The sequence below is a fragment of the Lemur catta genome, chromosome 23 (assembly GCF_020740605.2).
Source record: "Lemur catta isolate mLemCat1 chromosome 23, mLemCat1.pri, whole genome shotgun sequence".
Lineage (NCBI taxonomy): Eukaryota > Metazoa > Chordata > Mammalia > Primates > Lemuridae > Lemur > Lemur catta.
In genome coordinates, this window is record NC_059150.1 from 645580 (window position 1) to 659366 (window position 13787).

General features: G+C 36.9%; 1 protein-coding gene across 1 annotated transcript in view; it reads left to right on the plus strand.

Moving 5' to 3' along the window:
- ASPM (assembly factor for spindle microtubules) overlaps positions 1 to 13787 on the plus strand; it is a 49559-nt gene that overhangs the window by 23810 nt on the left and 11962 nt on the right. Inside the window, exon 18 of the mRNA XM_045536317.1 lies at positions 5694 to 10436. Within this exon, the coding sequence (XP_045392273.1) occupies positions 5694 to 10436 (4743 nt within the window). The remainder of the gene's footprint in view (positions 1 to 5693; positions 10437 to 13787) is intronic.

Sequence of the window (13787 nt, forward strand, 5' to 3'; positions counted from 1 at the left end):
AGTATCTTCTCCCAGGCTATTATTTACTGTTCTATGTCTTACTAATGGAATTTCTTAACGTTTTTTTATGGTTAGTGTTTTTTGTGTACCATTTAAGGAGTGTTTCGTTACCCTAAGGCCTTGTACATATTCTCTTATATTCTACAAGTATTAATGTTTTATCTTTGAGGTTTAGATCCCATCTCAGATTAATTTTATCATGTAACTTTTAGGGACCATTTTTTCTTTTTTTAAATGTGAATATTCATTTGTTTCATTCAGCATAATTTACTAAAATAATCATCCTTGCGCCCTTGCAGTGCTACCTTTAGTATACATCAAATATTCTTATGTGTGGTTCTGTTTCTGCTATTTTTTTCTATTCCATTGGTTTTTTTTTTTGGTCTATCTTTGAGCCTTGCACTGTAGCTTTACGTGAAATCTAGACATCTAGTAGGTAGTCCTTCTTTGTTAGTGGCTTGCAAATAAGTTCTCTCAATCTGTGTCTTCTCTTTTTATTCTTTTAACAGAGTTTTTGCATAGCAAAAGTATTTCATTTTGATGAAATCAAATTATCACTTTTTTTCTTCTATGGATTGTGCTTTGAGAGTTATATCAAAGTACTCTAGAAGTTTTATAATTTTCCTTTTTAAATTTTGGCTTATGATGTATTTTGGGTTAATCTTTGTCTAAGTTATGAGGGTTAGATCAAGGTATACTTTTTTTTGCATTATAGATGTCCAATTGTTCCAGCACCATTTATTGAAAAGACCATTAAAATATTTTTGAATCTTTGTCATAAATCAATTGGCCATATTTGGGTTGATCTCCTGATTTTATTGTGTTACATTAATGTATGTGTTTCCTTTGCCAATACCACAGTGCTTCAATTACTGTAACTTTATAGTAAGCCTTAAAATTGGGTTTTGTGATTCTTCCAACTTTATTCTTTCTTCAAAATGGGTTGGGCTATTCTAGTTTCTTTGTCTTCCATGTAGGTTTTAGATTCAACTTTTCTATATCTTAAAGAAATCCTGCCAAATGTTGATTGATTGGAATTGTGTTAAATCCATAGATATTGGGAGGATAATTAACACCTTCACTATGTTAAGTATTCCAGTCCATGCAGATGGTATCTTTCCATTTATCTAGATCTTTGATTTTTTCATAGCTTTTTGTTAGAGTTATACCTAAGTATTTTATTTATTTTATAAGTGTTATTATAAATGGTATTGATTTTTAATTTCATTTCCCAGTTGTTTGTATTTGCTGGACATATTCATTCATCTTATGTGTTAACCCTGTATTTTATAACACTGTCAATTAAACTCAGTTCTGTGAAGTTTTTGTTTTTCTGTTTTAGATTCTTTCGGATTTTCTACATAGACAGTCATGTTGTCTGCCTTTCTTTGTTTCCAATCTATATATTCTTTTTATTTCTTTCTCTTCCCTTTACTTCATTAGCTAAGAATTCCAGTGTGATGTTGAAGAGGAGTGGTAGGGATTGAAATCCTTTCCTTGTTCTCAGTCTAGCATTCACATGATATAAAGGTGTAGTTTTTGTGTTGATGCTCTATATCAGGTTGAATAAGTTTCTTTCTGTTTCCTAGTTTACTAAGAGTTTTATTATGTACGGATTTGAGTTTCATCAAATACTTTTTCTGCATCACTGGGTATGTTAACATATATTGATTTTCAAATCTTGAAGCTAACTTGCATTCCTAGGATAAAGTTCACATGTTAGTGATATATTTTTCTTTTTATAAATTGCTTGATTCCATTTGCAAATATTTGATTGAAGAGTTTTGCATCTATGTTCATGAGTATATTGGCCTATTTTCCTGTACTCTCGTGTCTGACTGTGCACCACAAAGTCCAGCTAATTTTTTTACTTTTTTGTAGAGGCAGGATCTTGCTATGTTGCTCAGCCGGTCTTGAACTCCTGGCCTCAAGTGATCCTCTCGCCTAGGCGTCCCAGACTGCTGGGATTACAACCGGCGTAAACCACCATGCTCAGCTGTGTATTTTATCACTTTAAATGCAATGTAGAAAACTTAGAACTATCTAGGTTCCTTTATATCCCGCACATCATCTTTATGTTGTAGTTCTTATTTATTACATCTATGTACATTAAAAATCATACCAGGCAATGTTAAATTTTTGCTTTCAAACATAATAAATATTTTAAACAGAACATGAGAATATTCTATTTATGCAGATATCTATCATTTCTGTTGCATTGCTTTCATTCCTGATGTTCTAGGTTCACTTAGTTTGCCTTCATTCAAGAATGTGTTTATTTCACATTCATTCCTGGAAGATATTTTTTGCTAGTTCAGTTCTTTTCTTTCAGCACTTAAAAAATGGTTGGTCAGTTTTTTCTGGACTGTGTGCTTTTTGATGAAACCAAGTCATTTGAATCATTATTTCTCTGTAGGTAACGTGTCATTTCTCTCTGGCTATTTTGTGAGTTTTTCTTTGTCAGTAGTTTTCAGTGGCTTGATTATGTTATGTCTGGCCATAGATTTTCTTGAGTTTGTCTTGTTTCATGTTAATTGAACTTTCTGAATATGTAATTTTATATCATAGCATTTAGGAAAATTTGAACCATTATTTCCTCAAAAATACTTTTGTACTGCATTTTTTCTTCTCTGTCTCTAAGATTTTGATGACAGAATTGTTAGAGCATTTGAGTTTGCCCCACAGGTCTCTGGGACTGTGTCTCTGGTTGTTTTTTTTTTTTTAATTTTGGTAATAGTTTTTTTTAACAAATTATGAACCAATATTAATACACTGTTATAAACTGAAGTTTGTGGTTTACAGTAGGTTTCACTCTTTGTGTTGTATAGTTCTGTGGATTTGACAAAGGCATGTTATGTATCCACCATTACATTATCATACAGAATAGTTTTACTGCCCTAAAAATCCTCTGTGCTCCATCTATTTATCTCTCCTCCTTCCCCACCCCAACAACCCCTGGCAACCACTGATCTTTTTACTTTCTCTATAGTTTTGCCTTTTCCAAAACGTCTTATAGTTTGAATCATACAGTATACAGCCTTTTCAGATTGGCAGCTTTAGGGTTGCTTCATGTTTTTTCTTGGTAATTTATTTCTTTTTATCAGTGAATGATACTCTGTTATATGGCTCTACTATAGGTTTTTATCTATTTACCTGTTAAAAGATATCTCAGTTTCTTCTAAGTTTTGGCAATTATGAATAAAGCTACTATAAACATTTGTGTGCAGGTATTTGCAGCTACAGAACTTTTCAACTCCCTTGGGCAGGTACCTGGGAGTGTGATTGTTGAATCCTATGGAAAGACTATGTTTAGCTTTCTAAGAAACTGCCAAACTGTCTTCCAAAGTGGCTGTGCCATTTTGTGTTTCTACTAGAAATGAAAAGTTTCTCTTGCTCCACATCCTTACCAGCATTTGGTGTTGTCAGTGCTTTGGATTTTAGCAATTCTAATAGGTTTGTAATGGTATCACAGTTGTTTCAGTTGCAGTTCCCTGATGGCATATGATGTTGAGCATCTTTTCATATGCCTTTTATGTACTTAACTACATGTCTTCTTGGGTAAAGTATCTGTTCGAATCTTTTGACCACTTTTAAATTAGGTTGCTTGATTTCTTATTGTTGAATTTTGAGAGTTCTTTGTATATTTGGATACAAATCCTTTATCAGATATGTATTTTGTAAATTTTTTATTCCAGTCTGTGGCTTGCCTTTTCACTCTTTCAACAGAATTTTTACAGAGCTAAATTTTTTAAATTTTAGTAAAGTCTAGCTGATTACTTTTCTCTTTCATGAATATAACACTTTTGGTGTTTTATCTAGAAAGTCATTTGCAAACCCAAAGACACTTAGATTCTGTACTGTTATCTTTTAAAAGTTTTATAGTTTTGTTTTGCATTTTACATGTAGATTTGTGATCCAGTTTAGTTCATTGTTGCAAAAAATAAAGAACCAGTGTGTTCAGATTCATTTTTTTTATATGTGGATGTACACTTGTTTTGGCACCTTTTGTTAAAAATAGCTGTTCTTTATCAGTTCAGTGGCCTTTGGTCCATTGTCAAAGATCAGGTGAATATGTTGTATGGGTCTCTTGCTGGGCTTTCTTTCCTGTGTCACTTCTTTATTCTTTTGCCAATTCTATGCTGTCTTTATTACTGTAGTTTTATAATAAGTCTGGAAATTGGGTAATGTTAGTCCTCTAATGTTCTTCTTCAACATCATGTTGGCTGTTATGGGTTGTTTGCCTCTCCATATAATGTTAGAATCAGTTTGCTGATATCCACAGTGACTAGGTGGGATTTTGATTTTGATTGGGATTGCATTGAGTCTGTAGATCAAATTAGAAAGAACTGACATCTTAACAGTATTAAATCTTCCTATCCATAAACACGGTCTATGTCTCTGTTTAGGTCTTCTAAGACTCTGGTTTCTTTCATCAGAGTATTGAATTTTTGCTCTTAGAGACCTTATATGTATTTTGTTGGATATATACCTGAGTACTTGATCTGTTTGCTGCTAATGTAAATGGCATCGTAGCCTACAAATTTGCTATATTTGCTTATTAGTTCCAGGATGTTTTTTCTTTTTTTGTTGATTCTTTGGGATTTCCTAGATAGATAATCATGTTATCTGTGAGCAGTTTCATTTTTTCCTTCTCAATCTGTATACATTTTCTTTTCTTTTCTCTTCTTTTATTGCATTTGCCTGCACTTCCAGTATGATGTTGAGTAGGAGTAGGGCGAGTGCACAACCTTGCTTTGTTCCAGATCTCAGAGGAAAAGCATCTAGTTTCTCACCAATAAGTTGATGCTAGCTATAGGTTTGTATAGATGTTTTTTATCAAACTGTGGAAGATCCCCCTCTATTCCTCGTATTTTTTTCCAACAGTTTTTCTTTTTCTTGTTCAGCATGGATAATTTGTATTGATCTTCAAGTTAAATTGGCTGTTGTCTCCATTCTGCTATTGTGCCATTCCTGTGAATTTTTATTTTGATTATTGTGTTTTTCAGTTCTACTTTTCTCATTTGCTTATTTATCTTTTATGTCTTTATTGAGACTTCCAATTTTTGCATTAGTTCAACTTATTGGAGCATTTTTACTTTAGGTGCTTTAAAGTCTATGTCAAGTAACTTCAACATCTGTGTCATCTCACCATTGACATCTATTGATTGTCTTTTCCTGTGTGAGTTAAAATTTTCCTGTTATGTATTACATCAAGTAATTTTTAATTTCATTCTGGATATTTTAAATGTTATGTTAGCAGTCTCTGTGTTTTGTTTAAAGCCTATGGAGATGGTTGGTATTTTAGTTTAAGCAAGTAATTCACATGGTTGGGTTCAGGCCACAAGTGCTCATCAGCCTTCTGTGGGTAGAACTTCAATGCCAGTTCCTTTTCCAAAGAACTTACAGTGATACCTATATAATGTAAACTTGCTTATGTTTCTTATGACTCTAGAATACAAATGAAGTATATAAATATACTTAGGATTCAGATGGACTTTTGAATTAGCTGCAGCTATGACAATGTTAAAATAAACTACAAACAACAGAGATAAGTATCTAGCAAAAACAGGTTTATTTTCTGCTTTAGTATGTTTATTATTTTTAAGCAGATTGTTAGAAAAATTAGTATTTTCAAGTGTTAAGTACAGAAAGCTATGTCTATTTTACTTTGTGTCCTTTCTTACCTTTTTCAGGGTTATTGGAGAAGATATTCCAGTAGAAAAAGATTTTTGAAATTGAAATATTACTCAATCATCCTGCAATCTAGGATAAGAATGATAATTGCTGTTAAATCTTATAAACGATATCTTTGGGCTATAGTTACCATTCAGAGGCATTGGCGTGCTTGTTTAAGAGGGAAACAAGATCAACAAAGATATGAAAAGCTAAAATCATCATCTCTTATAATCCAGTGTATGTTCAGAAGATGGAGGCGACGTAAGATACAATTACAAATAAAAGCTGCAATAATATTGCAAAAAGCTTTTAGAGAATGGCATTCAAGGAAGCAAGCTAAAGAAGAAAAGTCTGCTGTTGTCATACAATCATGGTATAGAATGCACAGAGAATTACAGAAATATATTTATATTAGATCTTGCATTGTTACCATTCAGAGAAGATTTCGGTGCTTTCAAGCCCAAAGGTTATATCAAAGGAAAAAAGAGTCCATCCGGACCATCCAGAAGTACTACAAAGCATATCAGAAAGGAAGGATCGAGCGTACCAACTATCTGCAGAAACGAGCTGCAGCCATTCAACTCCAGGCTGCTTTTAGGAGAATGAAAGCTCGTAATTTACGTAGACAAATCAGAGCTGCTTGTGTTATTCAGTCATACTGGAGAATGAGACGAGACAAAATTCGATTTTTAAACCTTAAAGAGATTATTATCAAATTGCAGGCACACGTAAGAAAACATCAACAGTTACAGAAATATAAAAAGATGAAGAAAGCAGCCCTTATTATTCAAACTCATTTCCGAGCTTACATTTCAGCCAGGAAAGTTCTAACATCTTATCAGAAAACACGCTCTGCTGTCATTGTTCTGCAGTCTGCATACAGAGGGATGCAAGCCAGGAAAATGTTTATTCACATCCTCACATCTGTTATAAAGATTCAGTCATGTTATCGTGCTTATATTTATCAAAAGAAATTTTTGAGCCTAAAAAATGCTACAATAAAATTGCAGTCAATTGTCAAGATGAAACAAGCACGTAAACAATATTTACGTGTAAGAGCAGCTGCACTGTTTATCCAGAAACGTTACCGTTCCAAAAAACTGGCTGCACAAAAGAGGGAAGAGTGTATGCAGATGAAGGCATCTTGTATCAAGCTGCAAGCTTTTGTTAGAGGATACCTGGTGAGAAAGCAGATGAGGTTGCAAAGAAACGCTGCGATTTTACTCCAGTCTTACTTCAGAATGAGAAAGATGCGGCAGTACTACCTGAAAATTTATAAAGCAATTGTTGCCATTCAGAATTACTATCGTGCATACAGAGCACAGATCAATCAGAGGAAAAACTTCTTACGAGTCAAAAGAGCAGCTACTTGCCTGCAAGCGGCATACAGAGGTTATAAAGTACGCCAACTAATCAAACAGCAATCTATAGCTGCTCTTAAAATTCAAACTGCTTTTAGAGGCTATAGTCAAAGAGTGAAATACCAATCTGAGCTGCAGTCTGCTGTGAAGATTCAGAGGTGGTACAGGGCTTACAAGACTGTTTATGACACAAGAACACATTTTTTACAGACGAGGGCAGCTGTGATTTGCCTCCAGGGTGCTTATCGTGGCTGGAAAGTTCGGAAGAAGATCAGGAGGGAATATCAAGCTGCAGTGAAGATTCAGTCTGCTTTTAGAATGGCCCAGGCCCAGAAGCAGTTTAGATCGTTAAAAGTAGCAGCAGTGGTCGTCCAGCAGCACCTGAGAGCGTGGATCGCAGGGAAGAGGCAGCGGGTGAAGTATGTTGAACTGCGCCACGCAGCACTGACGCTCCAGTCTGCGTGGAGGGGCAAGACAGCGCGGAGACGGATTCACAGGCAGCACAGATGCGCTGTTGTCATACAGGCGTACTACAGAATGCACGTGCAACAGAGGAAGTGGAAAGTCATGAGAGAAGCTGCTCTTCTGATTCAAAAGTGTTACAGGGCTTACAGTATTGGAAGGGAGCAGCATTGTTTGTATTTGAAAACAAAAGCAGCTATAGTGATTTTACAGTCAGCTTACCGTGGTATGAAAGTGAGAAGAAGAATAAAGGATTGCAACAGAGCAGCAGTCACTATTCAGTCTAATTACAGAGCTTACAAAACCAGAAGGAAATACGCAACCTATCGAGCTTCAGCTATTACAATTCAGAGATGGTATCGAGATATTAAAATTACAAACCATCAACATAAGGACTATCTGAACTTAAAGAAGGCAGCAGTTAAAGTCCAAGCTGTTTATAGAGGTATTAGAGTCAGAAGACATATTCAACACATGCACATGGCAGCCACTTCTATTAAGGCCATGTTTAAAATGCATCAGTCAAGAATAAGATACCATACGATGAGATCAGCAGCTATTGTAATTCAAGTAAGATATAGAGCATATTATCAAGGTAAAATTCAGCGTGAAAAGTACCTGACAATTTTGAAAGCTATTAATATTCTTCAGGCAAGTTTTAGAGGACTAAGAGTTAGGCAGACTCTAAAAAAGATGCAGCTTGCAGCAACACTCATTCAATCATGCTATAGAAGATACAGACAGCAAACATATTTTAATAAGTTAAAGAAGGTAACAAAAACAGTCCAGCAGAGATACCGGGCAGTGAAGACAAGAAACATTGAATTTCAAAGGTACAACAGATTGAGGCATTCCATAATATGCATTCAGGCTGCTTTTAGGGGGATGAAAGCTAGAAGACATTTAAAAGTTATGCATGTAGCCGCAACCCTTATTCAGAGAAGATTTAGAACTCTAATGATGAGAAGAAGATTCCTCACTCTCAAGAAAACTGTTGTTTGGCTTCAGAGAAAATATCGGGCACATCTTTGTGCAAAGCATCACTCACAGTTCCTTCGGTTACAAAAGGCAGCTGTTAGAATCCAGTCGTCATACAGAAGGTGGGTGGTGAGGAAGAAGATGCAAGAGATGCACAGGGCTGCCGCTGTCATCCAGGCTGCTTTCCGAATGCACACAGCACACGTGAGATACCAGGCTGTGAAGCAGGCCTCCGCTGTGATCCAGCAGCAGTTCCACGCCAACAGAGCAGCGAGGCTGCAGAGGCAGCGTTATCTCAGGCAGAGACATTCTGCTGTGGTCCTGCAGGCTGCATTCAGGGGAATGCAAACTAGGAGACATTTGAAAAGTATGCATTCCTCTGCAACCCTTATTCAGAGTAGGTTTAGATCATTAGTGGTAAGGAGAAGATTCATTTCCCTCAAAAAAGCTGCTATTTTTGTTCAGAGGAAATACCGAGCCACCATTTGTGCCAGGCATACGTTGCACCAATTCTTGCAGTTACGAAAGGCGGCTATTACCATACAGGCATCTTACAGAAGACTGATAGTAAAGAAGAAGCTACAAGAAATGCACAAGGCTGCAGTTCTCATTCAGGCTACTTTCCGAATGCACAGAACATATATTACATTTCAGACTTGGAAACATGCCTCAATTTTAATTCAGCAACATTATCGAACATACAGAGCTGCAAAATTGCAAAGAGAAAATTATGTGAGACAATGTCATTCTGCTGTCGTCATTCAGGCTGCATATAAAGGAATGAAAGCAAGACAGCTTTTAAGGGAAAAGCACCAAGCTGCTATCATAATACAAAGCACATACAGAATGTATAGGCAATATTATTCTTACCGAAAGCTTCAGTGGGCTACAAAAGTAATACAAGAAAAATATAGAGCAAATAAAAAGAAACGGAAATCTGTTCAACACAATGAGCTTAAGAAAGCAGAGACTTGTATTCAGACAAGTTTTCAGGACATGAACACAAAGAAACAAATTCAGAAACGGCATCAGGCTGCCACTATTATTCAGAAGCATTTTAGAGCCTTTAAAATGAGGAGGCATTATCTCCATCTCAGAGCAACGGTGGTTTCTGTTCAAAGGAGATACAGAGCACTAACTGCAGCACGTACCCACGCAGTTATTTGTACACAGTCTTCTTACAGAGGCTTTAAGGTACGGAGGGAGATCCAGCACATGCACCTGGCTGCCACACGGATCCAGTCGTTCTACCGAATGCACAGGGCCAAAGTCGATTATCAAGCAAAGAAAACTGCAATTGTTGTCATACAAAATTATTATAGGTCATATGTTAGAGTAAAAATGGAAAGGAAAAGGTTTTTAGCAGTTCAGAAATCTGTGAGAACTATTCAGGCTGCTTTTAGAGGCATGAAAATTAGACAGAAATTGAAAAACATATCTGAAGAAAAGATGTCAGCCACTGCTAGCCCATCTGGAGCTAAGACTCGGTGTGGAGCTGTCCAGGGTGAGGACGCTGTGACTCAGGAGTGGGGTACAGCTTCTAAGCTGGCTTGTTTTTCGGAAGCAGAGCATCATTCTCAGAGTCGGGCTGCAGAGCCAATTCAACAAGTTTCCCATAAAATGTTCACAGGAAAACTGGAAATGCAGAAATGTGCTGCCTTGCGAATTCAGTCCTTCCTTCAGATGGCTGTGTGTCGAAGGAGGTTTTTTCGGCAGAAGAGAGCTGCCGTCACCTTGCAGCGGCATTTCAGGACCAGGCAAACCAGAAGACAGTTTTTACTGTACAGAAAAGCAGCAGTGGTTTTGCAAAGTCGCCACAGAGCCCTTTTGTCTGCAAAGCGTCAGAGACAAGTTTACTTGCAAATCAGGAGCAGTGTTATCATTATTCAAGCTACAACAAAAGGATTTATGCAGAAACGGAAGTTTCAGAAAATTAAAAATAGCACCATAAAAATCCAGGTATTTCTATATTTAATATAAAACTTTCAGTCTTTCTTTTGAGCAATATTTGTTAGGATCTATAAAACGAGCTTAAGCAGGTCACAAAGAAATAATACTTAGTTTCAGTGACCGTTTCACTTATCTTTCAAAATGGAACATTTTTTGAGAGTTGAGATAGGGCACCAATGACAATTCACCTAAGACAGCACAAAACTGGGCTTGTTCTGGCCGTGGTCACCCTATGCTTGGTGCATTTCAGTAGGTGTTAGTTGTAGCACTCCTGAAAGAATTTTAAGGAAATGGGAGTTCTCTATTTGGCAAAGTTACTTTTTTAAGTGGAAAATTTAAGCTAAGGTGAAGTATTATTTAATGTAATTTAGGCCAAATAGGATAACTTTATTCCTCTACAAATCCGTTAACCAGAGCTACTTAGGCCAGTAGGCATACTTTATTCAGAGTGTTTAGTACTTCTGGCTTCCAAAGCACTTTTATATTATTTTGTTTGATCTATTCTTCAAATGTGTGAGGAATTTTCTCTCTTCTGTAATAAAATATGAGAGAACTGAGAAAGGTTAACTTGCCAGTGTTGCACAAAGAAAAGCAGAATCAGGAATTAAATCTAGGTCCTTTAGCTATTTCTGTTTTTCCTGCAATAACCTGGACTTTGAATCCAACTATGATATGCTGATATCTTGCTGGGTTGCTGTTCATCTTAGAAGTCATGTTTTATTTGACAGATATCAAGTACTGGCAATACTGGGTGTTAGGAATCGACAGTAAAATATACTTATTAATATTTGCTGTCCTCCACGAACTTAATTGAGCCAAAAAAGTAATGATATTAATAGCATAACATGAGAAGTCTATGTTGCTGGAAACACAGAGAAGGGGAAACTAAGCTAGTCTCGTGGTCAGGGAAGGCTTCCCAGAGCAAGTGACATTTAAGTTATTTAACTTGAAATGTTAAGCTGAAGTAGGAATTGGAAGTAACCAAGTAAAAGGTATGGAAGGAGTATTCCAGTTCCAGGAGATAACATGGAAAAATCCAGAAACTAGAGAGAGCAATAAAAAATGATCTGAGACTAGGTTGGCAATGGACGGAGTAAGACCGTGGATAGATTTATTATGTAAGACACAGGAAAAAGTTTAGTCTTTATCCCGCAGACTAAAAGAAGTTCTAGAGGAGTTTAAGCAGGAGAAGGCTAGAGTCATTTTTTTATTTTTAAAAACTTACTCTGGTAGGAATGTGGAAGATGGACTGGAAAGGGAACAAGTCTGAAAGGCGGGAGACCAGGCTGTTGGCAGTAGCCCAGACGAAAGATTAGGGACGATGGGATTGTGTGAGTTAGTTTGATCGGAAGGATAGAATTGGCATTATATAGAATATCAAAAAGGAAACAGTCATGTTTACGGCGTAAGTAACTCTGAAGAGTTACATTCCCATACACTGCCGCAGGGAACAAAGGAGAGGAGCAAGTTTATAGACTGATGATGAATTCAGTTTGGAGTCCGTGAAGTCAGAAGTACCTAGTGCGTGTTCCCCTTGAGATGTCTCATAAGGCCGTTGAGTATGTTTGTCTGGAGTTCGGGAGGGTAGTGTGAATTTTAGAATTCGATTGGTACGTTATTGGCATACACAGCTACTGGGTGGGCGATCGGGTCCCTCAGGGAGAATGTACAGAATGGGCAAAAGAGGAGGGCCTGGGGACCTGAGCCTTGATGGACATCAACATTCAAGGACATTAGCAAGGTAAGCCAATGTGGTGTTAAGAGAGAAAGAAGAAAACGAAGGCATTATGGTATCAAGAAACCAAGGATTGAGGGACGAAGGAAGGAGTGCTGAAATTCCAAAGCTGCCAACAAGTTCAGAATCGAAAATTGTTAATTGGATATATTAAGGTTATATTCAGCTGAAATGATTGAAAAGCCAAAATAACAGTCTTATAAAAATTTGACTTTTTTCTTTTACGCAATAATGTTATAAAATTGTATTTTACACATGCAGTTTTTAGCTGGTGGTCTCAAACTTTAATGCACATTGGAATCACCTGGAATCTTTAAAAAACACTGATATCTGACTCCTATGTCCAGTCAGTCTGATTTACCTGGTACAGGGATTTGTAACAGCTCCCCAAGGTGATTCTGATGAGCAGCAAAGTTTGGGAGCCCCTGGAATACACTGTGCATTACTGAATAGCTGTATGTATACACACATGTAAGTGTAAACATGTGTATATGATGTATTCAGGTTTATATAAAAGTATATGTATAATATATGAATACATATAATTTGTATATAAATGTATTCATATTTATGTAAAAACGATATGTAATATACTCTGAGTGAGTCAAGGACATCTCAAGAGTATTTTTGAACATACATAATTCTTTTTTGAGACAAAGTCTCACTCTGTTGCCTGGGCTAGAGTGCCGTGGCGTCAGCCTAGCTCACAGCAACCTCAAACTCCTGGGCTCATGCAATCCTCCTGCCTCAGCCTGCCGAGTAGCTGGGACTACAAGCATTCGTCACCACGCCCGGCTAATTTTTTTTGTTCCTATTTTTAGTTGCCCAGCTAATTTTTTTCTATTTTTAGTAGAGATGGGGTCTCACTTTTGAACAGGCTGGTCTCCATCTCCTGACCTCAAGTGATCCTCCTGCCTTGGCCTCCCAGAGTGCTGGGATTGCAGGTGTGAGCCACCACGCCCGGCTATAACGCTTGCCTTATCAACTGAATCTAGAACCTAATCCTGGGATAAGCTGGGGCTGCAGGATTTGTTGTGGGGATATTGGAGTCAAGTAGACTTGGATTCAAATCCCAACTATCTAGTAACAAGTCTTTCTCAATCTCAATTTCTGTGTTTTTATATAATAGAGATTTCAATAAACATTTCACAAGATAGTTCTAAATATTAAATAAGATAGCTCTGCCACCTACTAACCTATGGAACATCAACAAGCTACTCAATGTTTCTGGGCCTTGATTTCCTCCTCTAATATCACCTGACTATATTATTATTAATGTAAGAACTGATAATCTTTAGTGCTTAGTTCAATAAGTTATAGCTGTCACTTAAAATTTTTAGCCACAAGGTGGCCAAAATTATGAAATCTGACCGTCCCATCATAGATAGGAGCTCCCAGTATTGTGCCGCAGACTGGACGTAAACCCCAAAGCATACATGGAATGGGGAGGATTCCTCTTTCTCTTCTCACCAGGAGGTGGAGTAGGTCAGTGTGTTCGTTTTCTATCGGTTCTGCAAAATGGACTGAGGTGGTGAGGACAATGCACATATTCTGGCTTTTCAGACGTACGTATCTTCCAAGTTTTAAATATTGGTTAGGATTTTGTTAGACTGGGCTGGCCCAGG